We start from the raw sequence: 27,119 nt of genomic DNA on the forward strand, positions 1-27,119 counted from the left end.
GCCCCCTCCCTCAATGTGGAGAGAGGTGTGCACACTTCGTGCCCCCCCAGTTAGAAATTCCAGAAACTATGTTCAATGATAAACAAAACTATGAAAGGCAGATTTTAAGTGGTAAAAGGGGTAATAAACAGAAGAAGGCAGATTACTAAGCAAATTAAATCAAACATGCAAACTAAGCTAGTTTCACTAAAGAAATTGGTTACAAATAGTATTTCTCACCCTAGATACTGTTGCAGGCAGTTTTCAAAGTTTCTGTGGTTTAGAGTTCCAGTTATATTCCTTTTCAAACTGGACCCCATCTTAGTCTGGACTCCCCCCTTGACTTTCCTTTTGCAGTCTTTCTTCTTGGGCAGACAGGCCATGGAGAGGAGGAGTCCTGTTTGCCTTCCTCCCCACCCTTAAATAGGATTTACATAAGGTGGGAATCCTTTGTTTTCCAAACGTGACACCCCCCCCCCCATTCACTTACAGTGGAAACTTACAAGAAGTCCCAGGTAATGTTTTAGTATCAGGTGACAAGACTACCTGACTCTGTAGGATCACAGTGTCCATGAGTCAGTGGTAGTATGGAGCATCCGCAGGAAGGCCAATCTTTTCACAATCCATTGTCCTCGCTGATGGGCCATCCACCCTGTCTGGCTTTTCTATTCTTGTACCTGAAGTATTAGTAGTGGGCATCACCCAAAGTATCATAGCTGAAATCCAGACACATAGTCAATATTCCTAACTTCAGATACAGAAATGATACAGGCATACAAATTGGATAATCAAATTCAGTAAATCATAACCTTTCCAATGATATCTCACATGAGTCATCTTGCATAAAGTACATCTCAGTTATGCCATATTCATATCATAAGCATATTTTCATAAAGAATATGGAATGACACGTCACAACCATAATGACTGACAGAACTCAAGTGGCCGAGGCAGGGAGTGGGTACTATGGCATTGCCCTGGGATGCTATGAGAAGCAGTCAAGTTAATGGAGGATTATGTAGAAGCTGAAGGGTCATTAAAGGCAGAATCACCCCGGTCATCAGCAGGGCAAGGGACACCGGGGTTGGGGAATGAGCCAAATCAATAGCAGTCTCTTCGAGGGGGTCAGCCATTCCTCAGACCCAAGGCAGCCCTAGGGGGACAAGGATGCTGAGCATCAATGCAACACCACCACTGGGACCACCAGGCACCCCAGACAACTGAAGTGGGGCTCACAGTCCAAGGTCTGGCCAGCAGCCCACAGACAGGTTTCCCCCAACCGAAGACAGAGGCCATCAGCCCCAGCCCATTAACATGCTATTCTTGTGGGGAGACAGGGCACATAAAGAGGGAGGCCCACTGATGGAATATGAGCACACCCAGGGCTGGATGTCAGAAACCTGGGTACGACCTCCCCCCCCCCAAGTTGATGGCACTGGTGATGGTCCACGGGAACCTGGTTCAAGGACTCTTGGACTCCGGCTGCAGCCAGATGGTGGTCCAGCCCTCCATGGTAGGAAATGACACCACTCCCAAGACCACATTCTACCTTCAGTTTATCCATAGTGATGTCAAGACCTATCCCAGCCAGAGGTTACAACTGATGGTGGGAGCCCATACAGAAAAGTTGGCCTACCTTGTGATCATAGGCTGGGACTGGCCTTTTTTTTGGTGAGTCATTAATATTCAGGCTCAGGCCGCAAGTGAGAACAGGGGCCAAGTGGTGACACCAACTCCCGAGAGCTTGGTAAGCCTTGAGAAAGCCAACCACTCCAGGGAAGGACATCCCATTTAACCCACTGTAGATCCATACAGAGGAAGAAGACGCAGACTGTCAGGACCTGGAAGCCCTCCTATGGGGAGGGAATTTCATGCTAGGAGAGAAGAATGACCCTTTGTTAAGCTATGCATCTGAGCAACTGGCCCCCATAGATGGAGAAGTAACAGAGTCTCAGGGAGGCAAATGGTACCTGCACTTTGAACTCAGGGATGAGTGCTTATACCAAATTGAGAAGAATCAGCAAGCTGCAGTGGTGATGGCCCAGCTGCTGATACCATGCCAATACTGCTGGGCTGTATTGCAGCTGGTGCATGATACCCAGGTGTGGGACACATGGGGAGAGAAAAGACATTGGCTCAGTTATTAGCCCGATTCTGTTGGTCAGGCGTACACCATGAAGTGAGAGAACAGTTCCTCCTGCCCAGAATGTCAACTAGCCAGTGCCCTTGGTCCCTCTGCCCTTGATTGAGACCCCCTATGACAAAGTGCAGGGTGTGAACAGGTGAGCCTGCACTCTGATCACTCAGATTTTAATTAGTTCCCCTTGAGAAAGCTGATGGAAGTAATCAGACAATCAGGCTGGCTGGTTGGATGGAATAAGAAGCCAATTAGCCCATCAGCCCAAGGCTGATAAAAAGGCAGGAAGGAAGTCCCAAGGAGGAGGGAGAGGGGACCATGCTAGTTGAGCCCAGTTACATGGAGGCCTCAAGGGGTGGAGATCTCTGTTCCCCTCAGGTCCTGGGGAGAGGGCCAAAAGGCACTGTTGGTGCTGTAAATAGACTGCTGAATGGGGTTTGTTGTAGAAATGGTGGAGGGAACTTAAAATAAAAGGACAAGGTAAAGGCACAACCACAGGAGTCCATGCAGCTTCTTCAGGGATAAGGGGGAGAGAAGCCACGCCCTGTGACACTCCATTTGAAAGGATGGGGTGGACATGGTGGGACACCTAGAAAAGACTGCAGTGGGGCATCAGTACATGCGAGTGATTATTGACTATGCAACCAGGTATCCATAGGCTGTTCCTCTTTGCTCCCTGAAAGTGACAGCTATAGCTCCAGAGCTCTTGAAGCTCTTCTCGTGCGTAGGGTTTCCCTGCAAAATATTAACAGACCAAGGTAATAACTTCGCTTCCCAACTGACATGGGAATTATGCTTCCTTTTGAAGGTCAAGTCCCTAAAGACCTCAGTGTAGCACCCACAGACCGACAGTCTATCAGAGAGATTTAATAAGACCCTGAAGGGGATGTTGAAACGCTTTGTCAGTGACAACCCCAAGCAGTGGGACTGGCTATTTCCACTACTCCTATTTGCTATAAGGGAGGTCCCACAAGCCTCTACAGGGTTCTCTTCATTTGAGTTTCTCTTTGGTCACCAACCGCAGGGCATCCTGGACTTGCTACGAGAAGGGTGGAAAGAACAAGATGTCAGGTTCTTAAGCATGACTCAATATATCTTACAGTTTAAGGGAGCAACTCAAAAACATAGGAGTGTTCATTAGGGAGAATTTGAGGAAGGCCCAACACACCCAGGAACAAAATTATGATAAAGAGACATGACTACAGACTGTTCAGCCAAGTGACCGTGTTCTTCTACTACTGCCTTCACCCGATGGCAGGATCTCTTCAAAGTGGTGTCAGGCAGGTAGGGCCTGTGGACTATGAGATAAGGCTACCCAGGAAGAGAAAGGAAACTGAAGTCTAACATGTGAACTTTCTCAAACCTTGGATGGTGCGGGAGGCCCTGCTGATAACTCCTTTTCCAGCAGAACCAGAATTGGGGTCCCAGTTCCCAAGCAGCAGAGCTCCAGCAACCATACTGAGGCGGGGAAGGACTCTCCTCTGCACAAAGGAATCAACTCCTCCAACTAATTGGGGACTTTGCAGTGGTGTTTTCCAACTGCTCAGGGAGAGGTTCAACATTATCGGGAGACTACCCTAAATCAGGTAGTCTGAGAGAACCCTAGACCATTGCCACAAAGGATGTGGGATATGGTCCGAGAGGAAGTACGAGCAATACTGGAGATGGGGGTGATTATGGAATCCAAAAGTGAATGGAGGAGCCCATAGTTCTTATTCCCAAACAAGACGGTATGGTTCGGTTCTCCATTGACTTCAGAAAAGTCAATGTCATCACAAAATTGACATCTACCCAATGACAAGGGTGGATGAGTTACTAGAACAGCTGGGACTGATGAAGCATTTAAGCACAGTCGATCTGAAAAAGGTTATTGGAAGATCCCCTTATCCTCTTCCTCGCAAGAGAAAACTGCTTTCTCCACCCCTTTTGGGCACTTCCAATTTAAGACCATGCCTTTTGGCCTCCAGGGGGCTGCCACTACCTTCCAATGGCTTATGAATACGCTCCTCAACCCCCATCATCAATACACACCAGCCTACACTGATGACATCATCATCTACAGTCCCACCTGGGAGGACCACCTGCAGCATTTAAGGGTGGTGTTAAAAGCCCTACAGGTGGCAGGACTTAAGGCCAACCTGGAGAAATGTAAGTTGGCTGTGGGTGAAGTAACTTATTTGGGGTACTCTGTAGGAGATAGCTTTATGAAGCTGGTGGTCGACAAGATGCAGGCCCTCCCGTGTGCCCCATCCCCCCAATGAAGAAGCAAGTGAGACTTTTTCTTGAACTGTCAGGATATTACCGGAGGTTTATCCACAGCTTCACTTCAGTCAAGGCCCCCCCTTACAAATGTCATAGAAGTCAACAACCCTAAGAAGATCTATTGGGATGGAAAGCATGAGGAAGCATTCAGAAACTGAAAACACAACTATGCCTGGCACCTGTGCCATTCTGCTCTGATTTCTTGGGAATTCACACTACACATAGATGCCTTGGATGTCAGTCTCAGCGCTGTCCTCTCACAAAAATTCAGAGGAGAACAACACTTGGTCGTATAACTAAGTAGGTAGGTGTTCCCTAGGGAAAACTCATACTCAGTTATTGAAAAGGAGGCATTAACTATCAAATAGACACCCTCAGGTATTACCTGTTATGTAGCCCCTTCTCGCCGATCACCGATCACACACCCTTACACTGGATCCAGACCATGGGGGATACGAACCCCTAGATAAGATGGTATCTTGCACTACAAGTAGTTACCGAGTACAACCTGGGGCGGGAAAGGACCATGCCAATTTCTTTTCATGAGAGATCAGGAATGGAGACAAACCAATCTGAATGGCCTTCCCATCTTAAGGGGTGGGGTATGTGAAGGGACATGCCCTCATACTGGTATGGAAGAGACTAATGAACTCTTCTGCATTCCAATGAGGAACACTTGCAAGGCTTGTTCACCCTGGAGCAGCAGCTTAAAAGAGGAAACTTACCACAGGAAGGGAGGTGAAAGGGAAGAAGGCTGCTCCACCCAGAGACTGCTGGTAACAGAGGTAGGCCAGCCAAGGAGGAGACAGCCAAGAGATGTACCACTCCTGAAGTCACCCTGACTGACAGCAAAGCAATACACCAAAGGAATTGGGTTAGAAGTTAAACCCACTGAAAGGCCAATAGACTTTGAGAGACTAAGCCCATAAAGCTGAATATCCAGTGGTTGTCTTGTTCCAGCCAGATCTTCCTTCCTTGCAAGGGGAAGGGAAGAGGAGGAGCTGGAGCTTTATCTGTGGGTGGTTGCCTCACAATGGACAGTGGGACCTGGGAGGAGGTCCCCACCCTCTTACACGTGGGCCAGCCATGGGTTTTTAACTGCAGTGTAGATATACCCTTAGAAAATCAGCAGAAGAACTCTGCATCTCCATAGGGTCCTAACACCTGATTATCTCCAGCTGCTTATGACCAAATGAGGCCTTCCTCACTTTATCAACCTATGCTTTGTTTTGCGCTCTCACTAACTAATCTACTGTTAGAATGGACACATGTATTCCAAGGAAGTGATTCCCATAGCAATTTCAACTATGAGACAGGTTCTCCACTAATATGAATTGTAAAGTTGGGATGAGAAGTATATTAGTCAATGTGTTTGCTGTGGATACTATACGTATGTCATTTATTAACTGGCAGATCAAAATGATTAAGCAGTTCTTTAATACATGTTAACAACAGAATCCACATCTGTCCTTATTTCACCTTCTGTCCTTCCTCCTCCTATTTCTGCTTCTCTTGTTCACATTGCAAAAAAATGATGAAAAAGTAAAAAGTTCAAAAATAGGGGCCTCCAGTACTAGCCCTTCAAAATTCCTCCTGTGTTGCAGAAGATATCCTGCCTTCCATGGTGAATTCCACTGAATAACATTGAGATCTCCCTTCTGGGAGAACCGGAAGAATTTTAGAGGGTCAGGACTTTACATGCTAATTAATTACACAAAACCCATGTTTACATCTACTTGAATAAATGGTTGCTTGTCAAGGCAATCATCTATTCTGCATGTGGGGAATATAAGGTTTTCATGCACTTCTGGTGCATGCATATATTTTGTGTGTGCCACTTAAGCATTGACTTCTGAAAATAGAAATCTTTTCTTCAATGAGGTGTAATTGTAGTATAGGTAAATTGGCACCCAGTTACTATCAAAATGTCTGTAACGGCAATCAGAATAGAAAGTAAAAACCTCTTTCTTTGTAACAGACACGTTAATGTATGCTCTGAAAGAACATCATTTAAATTTACAATTATGGGATATGCAGAGGAAGATAAAATATTTATTAAGGTTTACAGAAATACAATGTGATCTATGGATTCCTTGAAACACCAGCAAGTTTTGTTATGTTATATGAATTGCCTGTGAGTTGGCATCTTAAAATAGCTCATTTGCGAGCTGTTGTTTAGGAGACAGCAGTTGAGTTTGAGAGAGAGGAGTCTGTGAGATTCCTACCCCCAAAACCACAGCTGTCCTGTGCCTCCTTTCCAGGGTCTCTTACACAGCCAGACCTCTAGCTCTTCACAGAGCACTGATTCCCAGGAGTGGAGTCCTCTTTCGTTCCAATTGTACCCTAGAGTCCTTCTCTATTTAGGTCCTGTGACAAAGTTCCTCCTCTCCCTTGGTGGGTCCTGCGCTTTTTGGCGGATTTGCTTGCCTCAGAGGTTCACGGCAGCCCTCAGTTTGGCCACTTCTGCTAGAGGCTCAAACCTGCCGTTCACTCAGCTAACCTCATCACTGGCCAGCATGGGGGAAACGGAGACCAAACCCCACAGTCTCTCTGTCCCACCTCGTAGGTCAGGGACAGGCCAGATCCCTTTCCAAATTAGACCTTCCCTTCTTGTGTTTCTCACAGACCAGGTCAACTCCTCCTGTGTCCAATAAGGAGTTGGGGGGATGAGGAGAACCCAGGCCCACCCTCTACACCGGGTTCCAGCCCAGGACCCTGTGGATAGCAGCTGTCTACAATGTCCCCTGTATCAGCTGTATGACAGCTACAACTCCCTGGGGTACTTCCCCATGGCCTCCCCCCAGCACCTTCTTTATCATCACTGCAGGATCTTCCTCCTGAAGCCTGATCACGCTTGTACTCTTCAGTCATCCAGCAGCATGCCTTCTCACTTCTTGCACACCCCTCCCACTAACTGATGGGAGATCCTTTTTAAACCAGCTGTCCTGAATAGCTTGCCTGCCATAATTGATTCTAGTAAGTTCTTAATTGGCTCCAGGTGTCTTAATTAGCTTGCCTGTCTTAATTGGTTCTAGCAGATTCCTGATTGCTCTAGCGCAGACCCTGCTCTGGTCACTCAGGGAACAGAAAACTATTCATCCGGTGGCCAGTATATTTGCCTTCCACCAGACTCCTGATCCTGGACACCTGCCCCTTTTGCGGCTTGAGGGAAACCCTGGCGCACGTCTACCTGGAGTGCGCCAGGTTGCAGCCCCTATTCCGGCTCCTCACCAATATTTTGTTGAGGTTTTGGCTGCACTTTTCTCCTCACCTTCTTATTTACACACTCCCTGTCCGTGGCCCCACTAAGTCGCGGGACCTCCTGGTCAACCTCCTCCTGGCCCTGGCTAAAGTGGCCATCTATAAAACCAGGGTGAGGAGGTTGGCCGATGGAGTCTCCTGCGACTGCGGGGCCTATTTCCGATCCTCCGTCCGTTCACGCCTCCGGGCAGAGTTCCTCTGGGCGGCATCCACTGACTCCCTTGACGCCTTTGAGGAGCGGTGGGTGCTGTCCGGGGTCCTCTGCTCGGTGTCCCCGTCCGGTTCCCTTCTTTTGACCCTTTGACCGCACTCCCGTCCCTGTTCTTCATTAGTTGTCCCCCGTAATTACTTGGCTTCCAGGTCCTGTGGATCTCCCCCTTAGGCTGGGGGGGGATCCTTTAGCAGTGGGCGAGCTTTGCCCGCCCGCTTCCTGGATCCCAATAGGACCAGACTCCTGTACCCCACTGATCTGGGTCTGTCACAGTCCCTGCAGGTTGCTCTTATCCCCTCACCCCATTAGATGTTGTTTAAACACATGCTCACCATCACATGACTTATCTCATTTCCTCCACCTATAGAGGTGGGCTTAGTCTGGTACAGCTTCAGTTGAGCCCCAGATTTCTTAAAGGACCAGCTCACTCTGGGACAGAGAAGTGGTTCCTTTTCTGTCAAATGCTTACATCTGGAATGGTCTCCCCCTAAAAATAGAGTATACCACAGCACAACATACTTCTGGCATTTAGGCAAAGCTCAGTAATGTTTTATTTCTATTTTAGTTTCATTGTTTCAAGTTTTATATGTTAATGAATAGGATGTAGAAGAGATTATTTACTAGCTCGGGTATTGCATTTTTGATAGCTTTGATAGTTGTCTTAATGATATGATTTTGGCTTTACTTATTTTTTGTAAAGTGTCCAGAGGACTTGAATGACAGTGTCAAATTCAAATGCATTTTTAGTTATAATTACCATTTTTATATTTCTAGTCGAGTCTTGGGACACTAAGACCCCTCAATCTTGCAAACACTTATACACATGCTTAAATTTACACACAGGAATAAACCCACTTAACTCAAAAAAGCATGTACATAATCATTTGCAGTATCAGAGCCTAAAAGGGCTTTTCAGCCCAGTCATTCATTTGATTGAATTGCCAGTGTTCTGAATTTTTAGGTACACTTTTCTGTGCATTTCAGTAAATAGGATTTCACAGAATTGTGAATTATATATAACTAAAATATGGTATCCCTTGTGGAACAACTTGTAGTTGAATAGTAATTCCTAGCATTTTTTAGAATGTGAAGACTATATTTTCATGACAAGTATAGGCTGCTGAAGTGGGAATAGTCTACTTTTCTACTGATATCTAGACTACTACTAGTGCATGGAATACATATCTGTCACTAGCAGCTCACTGACTTTCATTTAGTTGTGAATAAATTATGTCTTCTCCAGATTACTGCAGACAGCAACAGCAAAAATACATTGCATTAGAAGAGGGTGAACAAAGAACCAAAACCATTCTGGCCAACGTAAATAACATGCCAAATAAGTGGATGTATGTCAAAAATCTGCAAGATGACTTTTACGCACTTTGTAGCTCACATTATATGTGTCATAATGAATGATAGCTATAGTATGTACACATACATGGCTTACATTCTCAGCTGCTCCTAGTTTCCCCTTCATACAGCTAAAAAGGGAAACAGCAAGAGATCTGCCTGTGGCTCCCCTAATTGTGCAGTAGGTTCAATGGAGGCCCTGATTCTAGCATATTTTAGACAAGCCTGCACAGCCCTGTAAAGCATACCAGTTTCTGACAAGCCCAGGATTACTAGAATGCAATAGTTCTTCAGCCATGCACAGTCTTGCCTCTACCACATTCCCATTGCCAAACGCTGATGGGGTGGAAGGCATACGAGCCAATTTGTGGCTCTGCCATAGTAGAGGAATCCCTAGTTGTAGAGAGCTGGCTGATTTCTAGGTCCTTTTGGACCAATCAACATCATTGTAAAAAGGCATACAGATTTAGTCAGTCAATAAGAGCAACTGAACTTCTGAAACACACTAAACAAAAGGTTATTCTAGATCAAAATTTGTTGGTACTCTATTTTTTACATGTTAGGGATCTGGTTACACCACTTAAGGAGAAGGAGGCATTGCTTGCTATGCAATCTGAGTATGAAATCCTGGGATTGATGTTACAGATGGAACAGAGACTAGCAGAAAGTCATGGGAATACCCTGAGGCAATTTGATCAAGTTAGTAGAGAGCTATCTTACAAAGTAGAACAGCTTGTCTTCACCAGCTTATATCCGCAGTTTCCATTTTATTAATTAATGGACAGCTTCCAGCAAATGGAAGAGAACCTAAAAGAAATATCTTCTGTATCATAGTGTCTGAGGAAGACATAAGATTTATCTCATCTGCCAAGATCAGAAACCTAGTTTGGCCTTATTGCTGAAAAAAGCGGCAGCTTAAAGTAGAGCTGGACAGTGTTTTGTTCCTGTTTGCCTAGTACATGGCAGCAGTCTAGTGGTCTTCACAAAGACCTGCAAGTCAGGAGATCCTGAGTTATACATTCCAGCTATGCCACTGTTTTGCTATGATCCCACAAGGCACTGATCATCCTCAATTCCTACTGAAATCCACTCCTTCCAGGCTCTTGCCCTCTATCTGTGATTGATTTCCAAAACTGACAATCAATCATGTAAAAGGCTTTATAAAGACTACAATTTATGCATGGGGCACCATTACTACAATGTTGTTAAAGGCCTTGAAGCCTAGTGGCTGATTGGATCAGCCATTTTGAGCAGGCTTCAAAAATAAATGGCTGGGATTAGATCAACGAGCTGGATTTCAGGGTCTGCTACTCTAAGGTAAACCTCAGGAGCTGACTGAAGGATTTATACATGAAATCAAAGAAGACTATGTCTATCAAGGCAGCTCTACAGCAATCCCTGGACTGAACCACAGATCCTGAGTGGAACCAGCAGCCTTCAGCAACTGGAGACAAGAAAAATGCAGATTGTGTACTGGTAACTGGAGTTCTTTAAGGTGAGCCCCTGCATATTCCTGCTTGTGTAATCAGGGTGCCTGTGCTGGGAGCCACTGAAATCTTCTGTTCAGCAGCATCTGCTGGAACTGCTTGTCCATCCTACCTCCCCTCTCTGCCTGAGACCTCCAAGGGTATAAAAGTGAGGATGGCCCCAACCACCTTTCATTTCACTTCACTAATTTGGGAAGTCTTAAGACTCCAAAAAAGTGTGGAAGATGGGCAAGGTGTGTGAATATGCAGATGCTCATCTCAAATAACTCAGTTATTGGTAAGTAACTTTCTTCTTCGTCATCAGTTCTCCTTTGCATATTTCCACCTGTTTAGTGAGCAGTACAACCCAGTGGTGCTGTAACTAGGGGGGCTGAAGTAGTTCTTTCTTGAAGTAGTAATAACAAACACCAAACAAATGGTTTCCATCATCAACACCCCCCACTATAAAAATTGTTCCAGCACCCCTGGTACAGCCCTCAGGAAGCTAGGCTGAGGAGTTCTAGGTGAATAAGGTCAGAAGAACTGCCAAAATGAGCATTAATTCTATATGCTTTGTCCAGAGTGTATTAGAAGTGACTGCACCTCTTGCTCTCCTGAGTCACTGAGCAAAAGTGTTACTGAAGTCACATCTAGAGATTAAATAGAACCATTCAGCATTCTAAGAAGAAGACAGTGTGAAAGCTTGCCATGGAAACTATATCAGGCTTAATTGAGAGCACTTTGACATCTCCAGGTGGCTGAACACCTGCAAATTCACAACAATCATGCAACAGTCTGATTCATTCTGACAACTGTACAGCTGTGATGGACTGACTCCTAATTTTAGCCTCATAGGTTTCAAAGGTCTGGAAAACTTGTGGATAGGTTTGTCTCATGCAGAGACATTGTGGTCATCTAAAACATGGTGCCTACTTCAGTAGATGTGAATGAGGCTTGTGGAAATACAGACGAGCAAGTGCTCTGAAAGAGATGGAAATCTGACACCTCTTTAAACAGGGTGTAGGATGAAGATTCAGATGGGAGGCCAAACTTAGGCTACTAGCTAAGAGATTAAAGTCCAGGACCTCCATCATATTATTCTCTGAAATGCTTCCAGTTCCACATGCAGGGTCAGGTAGATAGGCAGAACTGCAAGGTCTCAATGTGTGGGTGAGACGATGGTGTAGGGAGGAGGGTTTTAGATTTATTAGGAACTGGGGAACCTTTTGGAAAAGGAGCAGCCTATACAGGAAGGATGGGCTCCACCTAAACCAAAACAGAATGGAATGGAACTGGTATGTAACATTGAAAATGTCATAGATGATTTTTTAAACTAAGAGCTGGGGGAAAGTCAACAGGTGCAGAGAAGCACATGGTTTGAACAGTGCTATCCCTTTGTGGAGGATCTACTAACAGGAATTCTCGATATCCTAGTAAAGAGGAAAGGATAGACATTGATAAAGTACAGGTAGGAGCTGAAAAGACACAGTCAAAGGAAAGTCCCATTCAATTACAACACAGGAAGGTAGACAACTACGTGCTGACAAATTTTATAATTGCTTGTATACAAATGCAGTAAGTCTAAATACTAAGATGGATGAACTTGAGTGCCTGGTATTAAATAAGGATATTGATATAATAGGCATGAAAGAAACTTGGTGGAATAAGGATAATCAATGGGACATGGTAATACCAGGGTATAAAATATATAGGAATGACAGAGGTAGGTCAGGCTGGTGGGGGAATGGCACTATATGTGAACGAAAGCATAGAGTTAAATATAGTAAAAATCTTAAATGAATCAAACTGTACTATATAATCTCTATGGATAGAAATTCCATTCTTGAATAATAAGAGTATAGTGGTAGGAGTATGCTACTGACCACCTGACCAGGATAGTGATGGTGATTATGAAATGCTCTGGGAGATTAGAGAGGCTATAAAAATAGAAAACTCAACAATAATGGGAGATTTCAATTATCCCCTTATTGACTGGCAACACGTCCTCTCAGGATGGAATACAGAGATAAAATTTCTAGACACCATTAATGGCTTGGAGCAGCTAGTCCTGGAACCCACAAGGGGAGAGGCAATTCTTGATTTAGACCTAACTGGCACACAGGATCTGGTCCAAGAGGAGAATATAGCTGAACTGCTCAGTAATAGCGACCATAATGTAATTAAATTGAACATCCTCGTGCAGGGGAAAATACCAAAGAAGCCCACCAGAGAAGCATTTCACTTCAGAAAGGGGAACTATACAAAAATGAGGAAGCTAGTTAAACAGAAATTAAAAGGAACAGTTACAAGAGTGAAATGCCAGCAAGCTCCATGGAAACTTTTTAAAAACACCTTTTTAAAAACACCCTAGAGGCTCAAATTAAATGTATACCCCAAATACAAAAAAATAGTGAGAGGACCAAAAAATGCCACCATGGCTAACAGTGCCATTGCTAGCCCATTGGAGGCACTAAGCAGAAGTATTTTCCCCCACCCCTGCACACAACACATACTAATAATTAATAAGGGGGCCCCTTGAGCTGCTCAGGGTCCTAAGCAATTGCTTAGTCTGCTTATGCCTATCACCAGCTCTGATGGCTAAACAACAAAGTAAGAGATTGTTCGAGGCAAAAAGGCATCCTTTAAAAATTGGAAGTCAAATTCTGAAAAGGAAAATAGAAAGGATAATAAACTCTGGCAAGTGAAATGTAAAAGTATAATTAGGCAGGCTAAAACAGAATTTGAAGAGCAACTAGCAAAAGACACAAAACTAACAGCAAGGAACACAAGACCATTGCGGAGAAGCTAAATTAATTCTTTATATCAATCTTCACTCCAGAGGATGTGAGGGAGATTCCCCCACCTGAGCCATTCTTTTTAGATGACAAATCTGAGGAACTGTCCCAGACTAAGGTGTCGATAAAGGAGGTTTTGGAACAAATTGATAAATTACACAATAATAAGTCACCAAAACCAGCTGGTATTCACCCAAGATTTCTGAAGGAACTCAAACATGAAACTGCAGAACTACTAACTGTGTTATGTAACCTATCACTTAAATCAGCCTCTGTACTAGATGACTGGAGGATAGCTAAAGTAATGCCAGTTTTTTAAAAAAAGGCTCCAGAGGCAATGATGGCAATTACTGGCTGGTAAAGCCTAACTTCAGTACCAGGCAAATCGGTTGAAACTACAGTAAAGGATGGAATTATCAAACACATAGATGAACGTGATTTGCTGGGAAAGAGTCATCATGGCTTTTGTAAAGGGAAATGATGCCTCACCAATCTATTAGAATTCTTTGAGGGGGTCAACAAACCAGGGGCACTATTTCAGATTTTGGTAGGGAGGTCAACCTTAGCTGTGATTCCAGGAGCTATTTAGGCACTCGAAAACTCTAGTTTTTTGGCACATAACTTAGTAATTAGCTGACAGGAGCATTGTATCCAATTCCTATATAAAAGAAAGAAAATTAAATAAATATTAGACCCACTCAGCTCTAATAATAACATGTTCTGACATCTTGTGGCAAGTCACTTAAGGGACACTGGTTAGGTTTCAAATTTTAATGTATATTCTTACTTTGTTATTAACTCTGCAGAGAGAGAAGAAACCCTATGAGGACTCCTGGGTTCTATCTCAGCTCTGGGAGGTGCAGGGGGTCTAGTGCTTTACAGTGGGGGACAGATACATCTGGGTTATATATAAGAACATCAGAATGGCCATACTGGGTAAGACCAATGGTCCATCTAGCCCACTATCCTGTCTTGCAACAGTGGCCAATACCAGATGCTTTAGAGGAAATTAACGGAACAGACAATCATCAGGTGATCCATCCTCCATGACCCACTCCCAGTTTCTGGCAGACAGTGGACTAGGGATTCACAGAACATGGTGTTCCATCCGTCCCCATCTTGGCTAATAGCCATTGATGCACCTATCCTCCATGAACTTATCAAGTTTTTTTTTTTTTAACCATGTTATAGTTTTGGCCTTCACAATATCCCCTGGCAAAGAGTTCCACAGGTTGACTGTGGGAAAAAAGACCTTTTGTTTGTTTTAAATCTGCTTGCTGCCTATTAATTTCATTGGGTGACCCCTAGTTCTTGTGTTATGTGGAGGAGTAAACAACATTTCCCTATTCAATTTTTCTACACCGTTCATTATTTTTTAGACCTCTATCATGTTCCCCCACTTAGTCATCTCTTTTCCAAGCTGAAAAGTCCTAGTCTTTTTAATCTCTCCTCATACAGAAGCTGTTCCATATCCATAATCATTTCTGTTGCTGTTCTCTGTACCTTTTCCAAATCCAATATATCTTTTCTGAGATGGGGTAACCAGATCTGCACACAATATTCAATATGTTTGTGTACCATGGATTAATATAAAGGCAATATATATATATATTGCCTTTATTTTCAAAGAACTATCCACAATGACTCCAAAATCTCTTTCTTGACAGGTAGCAGCTAATTTAGATCCCATCGTTTTGTATGTATAGTTGGGATTATATTTTGCCATGTGCATTACTCTGCATTTATCAACATTGAATTTCATCTGCCATTTTGTTGCCCAGTCACCCAGTTCTGTGAGATCCCTTTTGTAACTCTTTGCAGTCAGCTTTGGACTTAATTACCTTGAGTAGTCTTGTATTGTCTGCAAATTTTGCCACCTCATTCTTTATCCCTCTTTCCAGATCATTTATGAATATGCTGAATAGCACTAGTCCGAATACAGACCCCTGGGGGACACCACTATTTACCCCTCTCCATTCTGAAAACTGACCATTTATTCCTATCCTTTGTTTTGTATCTGTTCACTAGAGTGCCTGGCAATGCTTTCAGGACCATCTAACAATCCTTAATTTAATTTAATGACAAGCCTTTTGCTATCTTAATCACCCTGCTTTCCTCTATAAACAAACTCCCTGCCCCAAGCTCGGAAGCTGGGAGCAGCACAGAACTCATCACATATCACACTCAAGCTATGATGTAATTAAGAGCTCTGTCTGGGGCTATGGCATGTGCTGTGAGCAGACCTCTGGTATAAAACTCGAGGAGAGGGTAAGAGCCCCTCCTTACCCTCGTTAAATGGTGCCCCTGCAACAAACACTTGAACAACGATGATCCAGTGCATATAATATATTTGGGACTTTCAGAAAGCCTTTGATGAGGTCCCTTGCCAAAGGCTCTTAAGCAAAGTAAGCGGTCATGGAATAAGAGGGAAGGTCTTCTCATGCATCAGTAACTGGTTAAAAGATAGGAAACAAAGGGTAGGAATAAATGGTCAGTTTTCAGAATAGAGAGAGGTAAATACAGGCGTGAAAGTAACTTAAATAACTTACTTTTACGCAGGGCGGCCAGGGTCCTGGGCAAGGTCAGGGGGGTGGCTCTGGATCCCCGGAAGGGGCAGGGCCTCAGGCAGAAGGGGCGGGGCTGAGGCGAGACTCCCCCAGCCCCAGGATAGCTGCGGCCACTGCTGGGAGTCCCGGGCCCTTTTAAATTGCCAGGCCCTGGGGCAGCTGCCCCCCACCCCGCATCAGCGGCCCTGCCGAACCAGCTTACTTTCACCTCTGGGTAAATAGTGGTGCCCCCCAGGGGTCTGTACTGGGCCCACTCCTATTTAACATATTCATAAATGATCTGGGAAAAGGGGAAAACAGTGAGGTGGCAAAATTTGCAGATGATACAAAACTACTCAAGATAGTTAAGTCCCAGGCAGATTGGGAAGAGCTACAAAAGGATCTCTCAAAACTGGGTGACTGGGCAACAGCATGGCAGATGAAATTCAATGTTGATAAATGCAAAGTAATGCACATTGGAAAACATAATCCCAACTATACAGATAAAATGATGGGGTCTAAATTAGCTGTTACCACTCATGAAAGAGATCTTGGAGTCATTGTGGATACTCTCTGAAAGCACCTGCTCAATGTGTTGAGGCAGTCAAAAAGGCGAACAGAATGTCAGAAACTATTAGGAAAGGGATAAATAATACGACAGAAAATATAATGCCACTATATAAAGCCATGGTACACCCACACCTTGAATACTGTGTGTAGTTGTGGTTGCCCCATCTCAAAAAAGATATAGCAAAACTAGAAAAGGGACAGAGAAGGGAAAAAAATTATCAGGGGTATGGAACAGCTTCCATATGAGGAGAGACTAAAAAGGCCAGGACTGTTCAGTTTAGAAAAGAGGTGACAAAAGAGGTGACAAAAAGAGGGGGTACGATAGAGGTGTATAAAATCATGACTGGTGTGGAGAAAGCGAATAAGGAAGTGTTATCTATCCCTTCACACCACAAAAAAACCAGGGGTCACCCAATGAAATTAATAGGGAGGCGGTTTAAAACAAACAGAAGGAATTACTTCTTCACACAACGCACAGTCAACCTGTGGAACTCGTTGCTGGGGATGTTGTGAAGGTCAAAAGTATAATTGGGTTCAAAAAAGAATTTGATAACTTCAGGGAAAATAGGTCCATCAATGGCTATTAGCCAAGGTGGTCAGTGATGCCACCCCATGCTCTGGGTGTCCCTAAGCCTCTGACTGCCAGATGTTGAGATTGGATGACAGGGGATGGATCACTCAATAATTGCCCTGTTCTGTTCATTCCTTCTGAAGTATCTGGCTCTGCCCTGTTGGAAGACAAGATACTGGGCTTAATGCACCATTGGTCTGATCCTGTATGCCATTCTTATGTTCTTATGACCACATTTTATTGTATTGAATATGGTGTTGGGAGGATTAGCCATAGGCCCGTATCTCACTTACTACCAGGGCTGAAGTTCTGACTGTTGTGAATATCATCTTCACAGAGATAAGGAGCAGAAAGCAATCTAATCAGTTTTTGTCCAGAGGCACAGTCACTTTCATGGAGACAAGATTATAATCCCAGGGCAGAGGAGATTTACTCACCAACGGAATATTCCCTGTGTCCGCAGAACCTGCCCTGTTATAGTAACCATAGCACACTCCATGCATTGCAATGGAGAATCCAGTCTCTTTTTTTTCCATTGCTAACACAGCACAGCAACTACCCAAGCAGCCCTAGAGCAATTATTTTAAAAACTTTGCAACTGCAAGGTAAGCAAAGACTGTCATCCTGTGCATCAGAGGACGAAAATTTGCAACCAAACGCACCCTGACAGAACACAAAGACAGTTTTACCTGTTCCAAGTATAATAAATAGTCCAAGTTTAAAGCAAAGGAAGACCCTCTTGTTTACTCCTGTGAAGCTTCCAATGGTGACACAAGAGCACGAGTACCAATCTCAGGGTGGACTGTAAAAAACCAAGGCACAAATCCCAAATTGGTTGTGAGTTGTCAACTTAGTTTTCACCAACCAACTGCACCAAGTTCAAACTACACAGGCACTTTGACAGTCTTAACACAGAGTCACAGACAGTCCCCATGGGGTACTCTGGTTTGTCTTGCTGCCCAGCTGAGCATATCTTTGTGATAGATGGCCCCTTACACCAAGAATCATGGCAATATTCAGGTTACTGCTAAACCCGAAGTACCAATCACTTACCCCAAGTCAAGTATGCTTTGGTCTCACACCAAACACAACACATGTAGCCAATACTGTAGTCAACTATATGAAGATTTATTAAACAGGAAAAGGAAATTAGTGTTATTTTCAAGGTTAAAGCAAGCAAGAGAAATGTTCAAATATTACATTGCAATATGTAACACAGATATTATAAATAAGGCTAAGATTGTGTTGTGGAAGTCATGGAATCCATGACTTCCAGTGACCTCCATGACGTTGGGTGCCCCAGCAGCTGACCAGCTGTGGCCAGCAGCGGGGGCCCTGCAGCAGCCCAGCCTCCACTGACTGACCAGCTGCCACCATTGGTGGTGACCCCTGAGCTGCCCAGCTGCCGCCGCCGGTAGGGGTCCCCCCTCTAGTGGCTCAGCGGCCAGAAGCAGCCAGTGCCCAACTTCAGCTCCCAGTCGCCAGCAGCGGCAACAGAGGGACCCCGGAGTTGCTCAGCGGCCACGGATCACCTTTTTTCCCCCTTTCTTAAACATATATTTGCATTTCTCCGATCGTAGGGCATGACCCCCAAGTTTACATATTCTTTAAAAATCCTTGCTATTAGGTTTACGATGTCATGTGCCAGTTCCTTTAACATTCTTGGATGGAGATTATCCTGGCCCCATGATTTGGTCCCAGTAAGCTGTTTGAGTATGGCTTCTACCTCAGATGTGGTCATTTCTATTTCCATATCCTCGTTCCCATTAGCCACCCTGCCGCTGCCCACAAGCTCCTCTTCACTCTTATTAAAAATTGAAGTGTTGGGCCATATCTAGATTACCTTTAATCTCTACCCTGTCCTCAGTGTTTAGCGGTCCCACTTCTTCTTTCCTGTTTTCTTTTTATTTATATGGCTATAGAACCAATTACAATTGTTTTTAAACTCCTTTGTAAGGTTCAACTCTGCTTGGTTCTCACTTTTCCCCTATACTTTCTGACCTCTAAAAAGGTAGATTTCCTTGCTGATCCATCACATCTTCAATTCTGCATATGCTTTCTGCTTCCCTTAATAACCTCTTTGAGATGCTTGTTCATTCATTTTGGTCTGCAACCCTTCCCTAAGAATTTTTTCCACTTGCTTAGGATGCAGATTTCAGATAGTTCTGCAATTTTGATTTAAAGTAATTGCAAGCCTCCTCCACATTCAGATCCTGAAGTTCTTTAAACCAGTCAACTTCCCTAACTAATTTCCTTATTTTTTTTTAAGTTTGCCCTTTTGAAATCAAGACCCCTAGTTGCAGGACTTGTTTTGTTTATCCTTCCATTTAGTTTAAACTGAATTAACTCAAATCAAGGTTATCCTCTACAACCATTTCTTCCTCAATACTTACCAGTACTAAATCTAAAATGACATTACCTCTTGTTAGTTCAGTGACTATTTTGTGAAGAAATCTGTCATCTATCACATCCAGGAAAATCTGGGCCATACCATTATTATTACCACAATGTCTTAGGTGTTCCTAGTGTTCAGATGATGGTGGTATATCTAAAAGCAATCCCACAGAAGTTTCACATGTAGCCTGATAACAGGTATCATCCAGCTGAATGAGTCCTTTGGCAGGAAAGTCTTGCAGTTTTGAGGACTCCAGTGACTTCCCTTGTGTGGGGATGAAAATAAACCATTCCTTGTTTACACAAAGTTCCTAGGATAACAACAATATGCACACTTTACTGACGGCCAGAGTTTAAATACAGACATAGATGATCTGACCTCTGAGAAAAATAGTTATCACAGCCAACCATTTGGTGAAAATCTTTGGTGCTATAAAAAGGAGAGAGTGCAGAATATAATGTTATTTGATAGATGTCTCTCCCTACACAAACCAAGGATGTATTCAATTAGACCACAGATCAGTATATGAAAATATGTGAAGGCCATCCTGTCAAGTAGGCTGCTTTTTAGCTCAGTGTAACAGTGAGCTGTTCTCACAGGGAGATGGAATATTCCTGCCTGTTGGAAATCAGCAAGAGTTGTTCTAGATCCCATGGGGAGTGCTATAAATTTTGTATCAACCCCCTGAAAGACCACTAGTGCCAGGGCAATAGGGAGGTCTATGCAAGGAAATCATATTGCCAACAGTGGTTGATAGCTGGCAGTTTTTACTTTGAGTGTAGCCAAGGAATAAACCTTGCACATGGATTATCCCAGGTGATTGGTGTCTTTATCCTTAGAATCCATGGGTTCTAGCCTAATGCTTTTTCCTACTAGCAGATGTTACTATCCCTGAGCCTTTGTTTTAGCTGAGTTTAAAAATACTCAGCTGTAGGAAACAGACTGTCTACCACCTCCAAGATGGCAGGGATCAAAGCTGCAGTTGTTGAGGGCCCCTCAACGGCCAAGCCTGACTGCAGGTTTTCCCTATCCTCTTCCTCAGAAACATCTCAATAGTTTGGGCTGAAATTCCTTCCTCCTTTCCTCGCCTTCCAAAACAACAACAACAATATTAATAATACCTGCCATAGACACCTGGTCCAAATGATTAAAGTCTGGCAAAGTTGTAAGCAACTGAAAACAGAGCCTAAAATGTGAGGCAATCTTAATAACAGGCATTACTACTAGTCCTGCCTATAACAAAAATAACAACCTACGTCTTATACAGCACTTTTCATCTAGACATCTCAAAATGCTTTACGAAAGAGGTCAGTTTCATTTTCCCCGTATTTCAGATGGGGAAACAGAAGCACAGAGAGGTGAAGTGACTTGCTCAAGCAAGGTCAGCCAGCAGCAGGTCACAATGAGTGGATTAAAGTGGAAGAGCATGAATGAAGAATGTGGATGGGGCACCTACTTATCCCATGTAGGTAGGAAAGGGATAGAGATAGAAAGAATGGCAGTTCCCAGGGAACACCAAATTGATGAACTTGACTTTACTCTCATGTATCTCACACTGCTTTTGACATCACCACTGGATTTGGCCCTCTGTTTTCTATAGCACTGTGACATGGGGATTTTCCCATCTCCTGATTTGATATTTCAGTGAACTGCCTCAGTAAATGAAAAGGAGAGTGATTGCCTTGGCTTGATTTGAAAATGTGTTTCTCACAATGGTTAATAAATGATTCACAAGCTATGTTGCTGGGGTAACAGTAGTATAAAGCAAGTTTGCAAAGCTGGGCAACCGCCAGTTTACTCATGAAAGTCGCATTTTCTCTGGAGATTTATACATAATTAAGGTTGAAAACATTAAAAAATACGGTATTCTGGGTGAGTCTAGTTCCTGAATAATAGAGATATGCATTGTTCTAATTTGTGGGACCAGTCATCCATTTCTTCAGGAATGGGGACTACTGTTAAATTAGTATGTTATGTTCATCCTTTGCAGGGATCAAATGCCTTGTGTCACACACTGATGATTCCTCTGGTTGATTTAAAGCAGAATTTTCTGGCTCTGAAGTTAGTTCTGTCTTAATCTTTGAGTCCAAAAGGAGGGGCTGTGAGAGCGGTGCGGGGTAAAGGGAAGATTAAGGGGATTATCCTTAAGGCTAGAACCCAAGGCAGAAATTAAGATTGCCGTTCTGGGAAATCAGTCATATAAACATTATGTGGGCATTATATTATTTTTATTGCATCAGTATTTTTTACATGCAGTAATTGCCTTTGAGCACTGGGAGGTAATTAATCTTGGGCCAGATCTTTGGCTATGTCAAAATGGCAGAGTGCAAGGCAGAGGTTTACAGCTCACATTTGCACTCCAGTGTTTCTGCTGCAGGCTGTAATGGCCACGGGGGAACAAAAATGCCACATCCCCTTTTCTACAGCTATGCCCCTTTTTCCCTGCCACACCAGCAACAGGCAGAGTGTGTGACATAAGAGCCCTGCATTGGCTCTATCCCACGGGATGATCATCCTTACTCTGGGGTGATCCTTCTTCAGATTGTCAAAGAACTAGAAGAACTAGATAAGTTCATGGAGGATAGGTCCATCAATGGCTATTAGCCAGGATGAGCAGGAATGGTGTGCCTAGCCTCTGTTTGCCAGAAACTGAGAATGGGCGACAAGGGATGGATCACTTGATGATTACCTGTTCTGTTCATTCCCTCTGGGGCACCTGGCGTTGGCCACTGTCAGAAGACAGGATACTGGGCTGGATGGACCTTTGGTCTGACCCAGTATGGCCGTTCTTAAGTTCTTGTGTTCTTATTTTACAGCAAGATTATGGAGGCTGTGCAGTGTGAATTGGCTGTACAGCACCGAAAGATCTGTCTGTCTCTCTTTCTCTCCTCTTTTTTCCTCTATGTAGATTACATCCAAAAATCCTACATTAAAAGAATGTTCAGGTCGCAAAGTCAAGCCCTTCAAAGTTAGGAAATGCTGGAATTAAGGTTACCCATGCAACTTTAATTCAGCCTCCTCATGATACAGTCTTTAATGACATGATAACAGCCTATTTTTCCCTCACAGGATTCCTGACTCATTTATGAATAGGCAATTATTTAATATTTCTTTTTATTTTCCTCATTCAATGTGTGTCCCTAGATCTTATTAACTACCATCCGAACTTGCACTGTATACAAAATTATTAATTTCCTCCTGGACATTTCTGTGATGCTGTCACCATGGCATCTGAGTGCTTCCCAAACACTAATGAGAGAGAAACACTAATGCACAACACCCCTGTGAGAACAGATGGTATTATTATCCTCCTTTTACAACTGGGGAACTGAGGCACAGAGAGATTAATACCAGAATTGTCTACTAATGTTAGGTGCCCCCTTTTGGCCTGATTTTTCAGAGTACTTAGCATTTTAAAGCACTTCAGTATTTTCAAAGCACAGCTCTAATTGACTTGGCAGCTGTGAGTGCTCAGAACTTAAATTAAATTCATGCTTCTTGTCCTTAGACATCCTCCCTAGCCCTGCCCCTCTCTATTTATGTACTCTTGTATGTTCAGTAGCTTCTCTCCCTGATTCTGGTTTGCTGGTGGTACCATCCATTTCTCCACTTCTCCTGCAAGTGCTTTAGTGCCTTCTTCTTTGCTGTCTCTTATGCTAGCAACACCTTCCTCATAAAGCCTCTTCTGCTTTAAATCCCTTAGGCAACCATATGGAACCAAAGCTCCCACAACAGTTGTTCAAGGGAGGGGTAGGAAGTGAGAGAACATAACCCCACAACCATCCCACAGAGATAACACATAGCCCCAGTAGCTTATTCCCCAACCCTCTCTGAGAGCACGACATGAAACAGGAGCTTCCCTAACTCTGGAGGGAGGCAGGAGAAGAGACAGCTGGGCTCACCTCTAGACACCACACTGGATTCCTAAATGGGAGCTGTGCTCTTTTGAAAAATCATGTCACTTTTTTTAGGTGCCTAAATAACAGCTGTTGGATGCTGAGCTATTTTAACAATCTGGCCTCATTTCATAAACATTTAATAAAGGAATTTCTTGAATGTTTGTTTCTTTCCATGCAAAAACAGCAAACATAGAACACACACTCATGTTCAAAGTAGAAAGATTTCAGGCTATATGTTGTTTGCCAAACTAATTACACAGTGATATCAGTATAATGAGAACCCCTGTAGGCAACGAGGATATTTAAAAAGGACAAGGGTATTACTGAAGAGGACATAATGTGCATTGCAATTTGCATAAGATTTTGCAATAAAATAATTATAGAGTCACTATAGTAAAGAATAAGATTCTCAAACTTGTCTTCTCAGTGACTAACAACTTAATATTTTGGGCTGAAATTTCCTATGATTGTTCTCAGTCCAAAGGTGATATATATATATATATATATATATATATATATATATATAAAGATAGTGACTCAAATACTTTCTGTTTTATGAAACAACAAGAAAACACATTTTAAAAATGTGTTCTTGTTGCTGTGGGAACTATAATGTAATTACTGTATTTTTATGGGTCTAAAATTTCAACTTTAACAGGTTTTGTTTGTTTCATTTTTTGTTTTCAGCAAATTTTTTTATTGATTTTATTTGAGTTCAGTTTAGTTTTTAGATACTATAATGTTTAAGCTGAGATTTTATGTGCACAGAAGTGTGACAATTCAGTTAAGGGTCTCAAAACAATCAGGATAGTTTTATAATTTTTTAAAGTACAGAACTTGGTTGAGGTGTGTGTTTGTTTCATTGTCATATATATTTTTTCCCTTTTGTCTTTAACAAACATTTTTGGGCTCATATGAATAAGACTCCTTTTAATAAAAATAACTTACTTTTCTTGATTTTATGTGAGCTAATTGGATTTAGATTTTAAATGTATCTGTTTCAGATACGGTATTTTATTACTGTGTGACTAAGTAAACAAAATAAATAAGCTTAGTGAAACTGCACAGGTTAAGAACATCCAAAGAAAATCATCTACTGTAAAACTTGCAAATGTTAAAAACTATTTAGTTTCAGATAATTTTAAGAGTAAAATAGTTCTTTACAGACCATACCTCTTGATGAGATATATTATCTATAAAATCTATAAAAAGCTAAATAATTTCCACCATTTAAACTCAAATTGATATTTTGTTTCACAAAAAAGTGGCACTAGCAAGCTAACAAACCATTTTGTACTACCCATAAAAAAAAAAGCAAGTTGTTCAAACCCTGTCTGATCATCCATCTGTTGTGTGAAAATAATTGCAGTATTAAGTTACAGAGAGTTGTAATGGACTGCTCTGTGTTTAATGTTTATCTGTACTATTTTTTCACACATGAACAGAAAGTTAGCTCCAGTTTCTGAAGTCATCTGAAAATTTCATTAACATATTCTGGGCATGAAGGCAAAATGGCCTTCATTGACTATTTACTTCAATTGTGGATTCCCAAAGAAATCCCCCCCCCCCCCCCCCCCCCCAGGCACTGATGTGTTCTACCGTCTATGGAAAGAGTAGCAATATGAATAAAACCTCTAGGAGCTATCAAAGTTGGTGAATGTGTGTTCTCATTTACGAGTGTCCATTGTCTATGTTGACTGATAAGGTGAAATCATTGACTGTGTACTGTAAAATATATATCCATAGATATTTGCAATTGCTTTTTAAGTGCAAAATTAAGACAAAGCAAATCATCCTTTTGATCTGTGCTGTTTCTCAGTATTATTGAATAGTAATATGTAGCTATACAAAATAAGTTACTATTCTCTTCTCAATATTGTTATTTCTCAATTATTTGTTTGAAATGCAGTTCTGCCACCTTTATTCATAATGAGCGAGATCTTCAGCTGGTGTAAATTAGCATAGCTCCAAAATGGCTTTTACCAGCAGCTGAGGATCTTACCTGTTATGTTCTACCTTACTCTGCAAGTTGTCACAGTGATTTCAAAGGGCCTACTCAAAAATACAATATTCTTTAGTCTGAGTAAGTGTGGCAAACTTGGGCGCTTAGAAGAAGTAATTTTGAATATAGTTTATTCCAGGCCTGTGACTGCATTAAACTTAGATACGTTATTTTGTCCACAGGGTAATGATGTTCGGATAATCCTTGGCCAGTTTGATGAGCAAATGGCAGCAAAAGTGTTCTGTTGTGTAAGTAAAGATGTTTAATTGCATATTTGGGGAAAGAATGAATTACCTTTCAATAAACGTACATCTGAAAACTCGAATTGCTATCCTGTGGGCCACCCCGCAAACCTATAAGGCCTCACTTCCAGGAAGCTCTTCAGCACATGTTTAAATCCATCCCTATTCAGAAAAACATGTAAGCACTTGATTTCAGTGGGACTTAAGTATGGGTTTATAGTTAGGGCCCTACCAAATTCATGGTGCATTTTGGTCAATTTCACGGCCATAGGATTTTAAAAATAATAAATTTAACGATTTCAGATATTTCCTATTTCCTTTTCCTTTATGCTGCTTTTCCTAGTGAGGGTCATGGCAGCATGGAGAGTAGGGAGGACCAGACCTCCTTGTCCTCCGCAACAGGTTCCAGTTCCTCCTGGGGGATTCCCCATTGTTCCCAGGCCAGTCGGGAGATATAATCCCTCCAGCATGTCCTGGGTCAGCCTGAGGGCCTCCTCCCAGTGGGATGTGCCCAGTATAGTTCCAGTGGAGGCCTCTTAGGGGGCATCCTTATCAGATGCCCAACCCACCTCAGCTGGCACCTCTCGATCTGGAGGAGTAGCAGCTGTACTCCAGTGCTCTCCCAAATAGTCAAGCTCCTCACCCTGTCTCAAAGAGCAAGCCCAGCCACCCTGTGGAGAAACCTCATTTCCGCCACTTGTACCCGCAATCTCATCCTTTTGGTCATTACCCAAAGTTCATGACCGTAAGTGAGGATGGGGACATAGTGTGACCTGTAAACCAAGAGCTTCGTCCAAGAACTCAGCTCCCACTTCACCATCATGGATCAGTACAGCGCTCGCATCACTGCCACCACCACACCAAATCCACTGATTGATCTCACACTCTCACTTGCCATCACTCATGAACAAGATCCCTAGATACTTGAACTCATCCACTTAGGGCAGCTGCTCCCCCCTCACCTGCAGAGAGCAGTCCACTTTCTTCTTGGAGAGGACCATGACCTCCAAACTGGAGGTGCCAATTCTCATCCCAGCCACTTCACACTCCGCAGCGAAATGTTCGAGTGTGCACCAGAGATCACAGTCTGAAGAAGCAAGGGCAACATAATCTGCAAACAGCATAGATGTCACCTCCGAGTCCCTGTACCAGATGCACTGATGTGCATGAAAACCATGAACAGGAGTGTGGACAAGACGCACCCTTGGCAGAGTCCTACGTCCATCTTGAACGAACTCAACTTAATGCCAAGAATGTGAATGCAACTCTCACTCCAAAAATAGAGGGACCAAATAGCATGAAAAAGTGGTACAGGCACCTCATAGTCCCACAGCACTTCCCTCAAGACATCTCGGGGAACATGGTCATATGCCTTCTCTAGGTCTACAAACCAAAGGTAGACCAGATTAGCAAACTCCCATGAGCCCTTGAGT

The 27,119-nt window shown here is 43.0% G+C and overlaps 1 protein-coding gene across 3 annotated transcripts in view; it reads left to right on the top strand.

The window, feature by feature from the left end:
- GABBR2 (gamma-aminobutyric acid type B receptor subunit 2) overlaps positions 1 to 27,119 on the top strand; it is an 832,666-nt gene that overhangs the window by 370,262 nt on the left and 435,285 nt on the right. For all 3 annotated transcript variants that reach the window (XM_037893395.2, XM_037893394.2, XM_043540307.1), the window contains exon 5: positions 25,627 to 25,692. In XM_037893395.2, the coding sequence (XP_037749323.1) occupies positions 25,627 to 25,692 (66 nt within the window). The remainder of the gene's footprint in view (positions 1 to 25,626; positions 25,693 to 27,119) is intronic.

This window comes from Chelonia mydas, chromosome 2, assembly GCF_015237465.2.
Source record: "Chelonia mydas isolate rCheMyd1 chromosome 2, rCheMyd1.pri.v2, whole genome shotgun sequence".
NCBI lineage: Eukaryota > Metazoa > Chordata > Testudines > Cheloniidae > Chelonia > Chelonia mydas.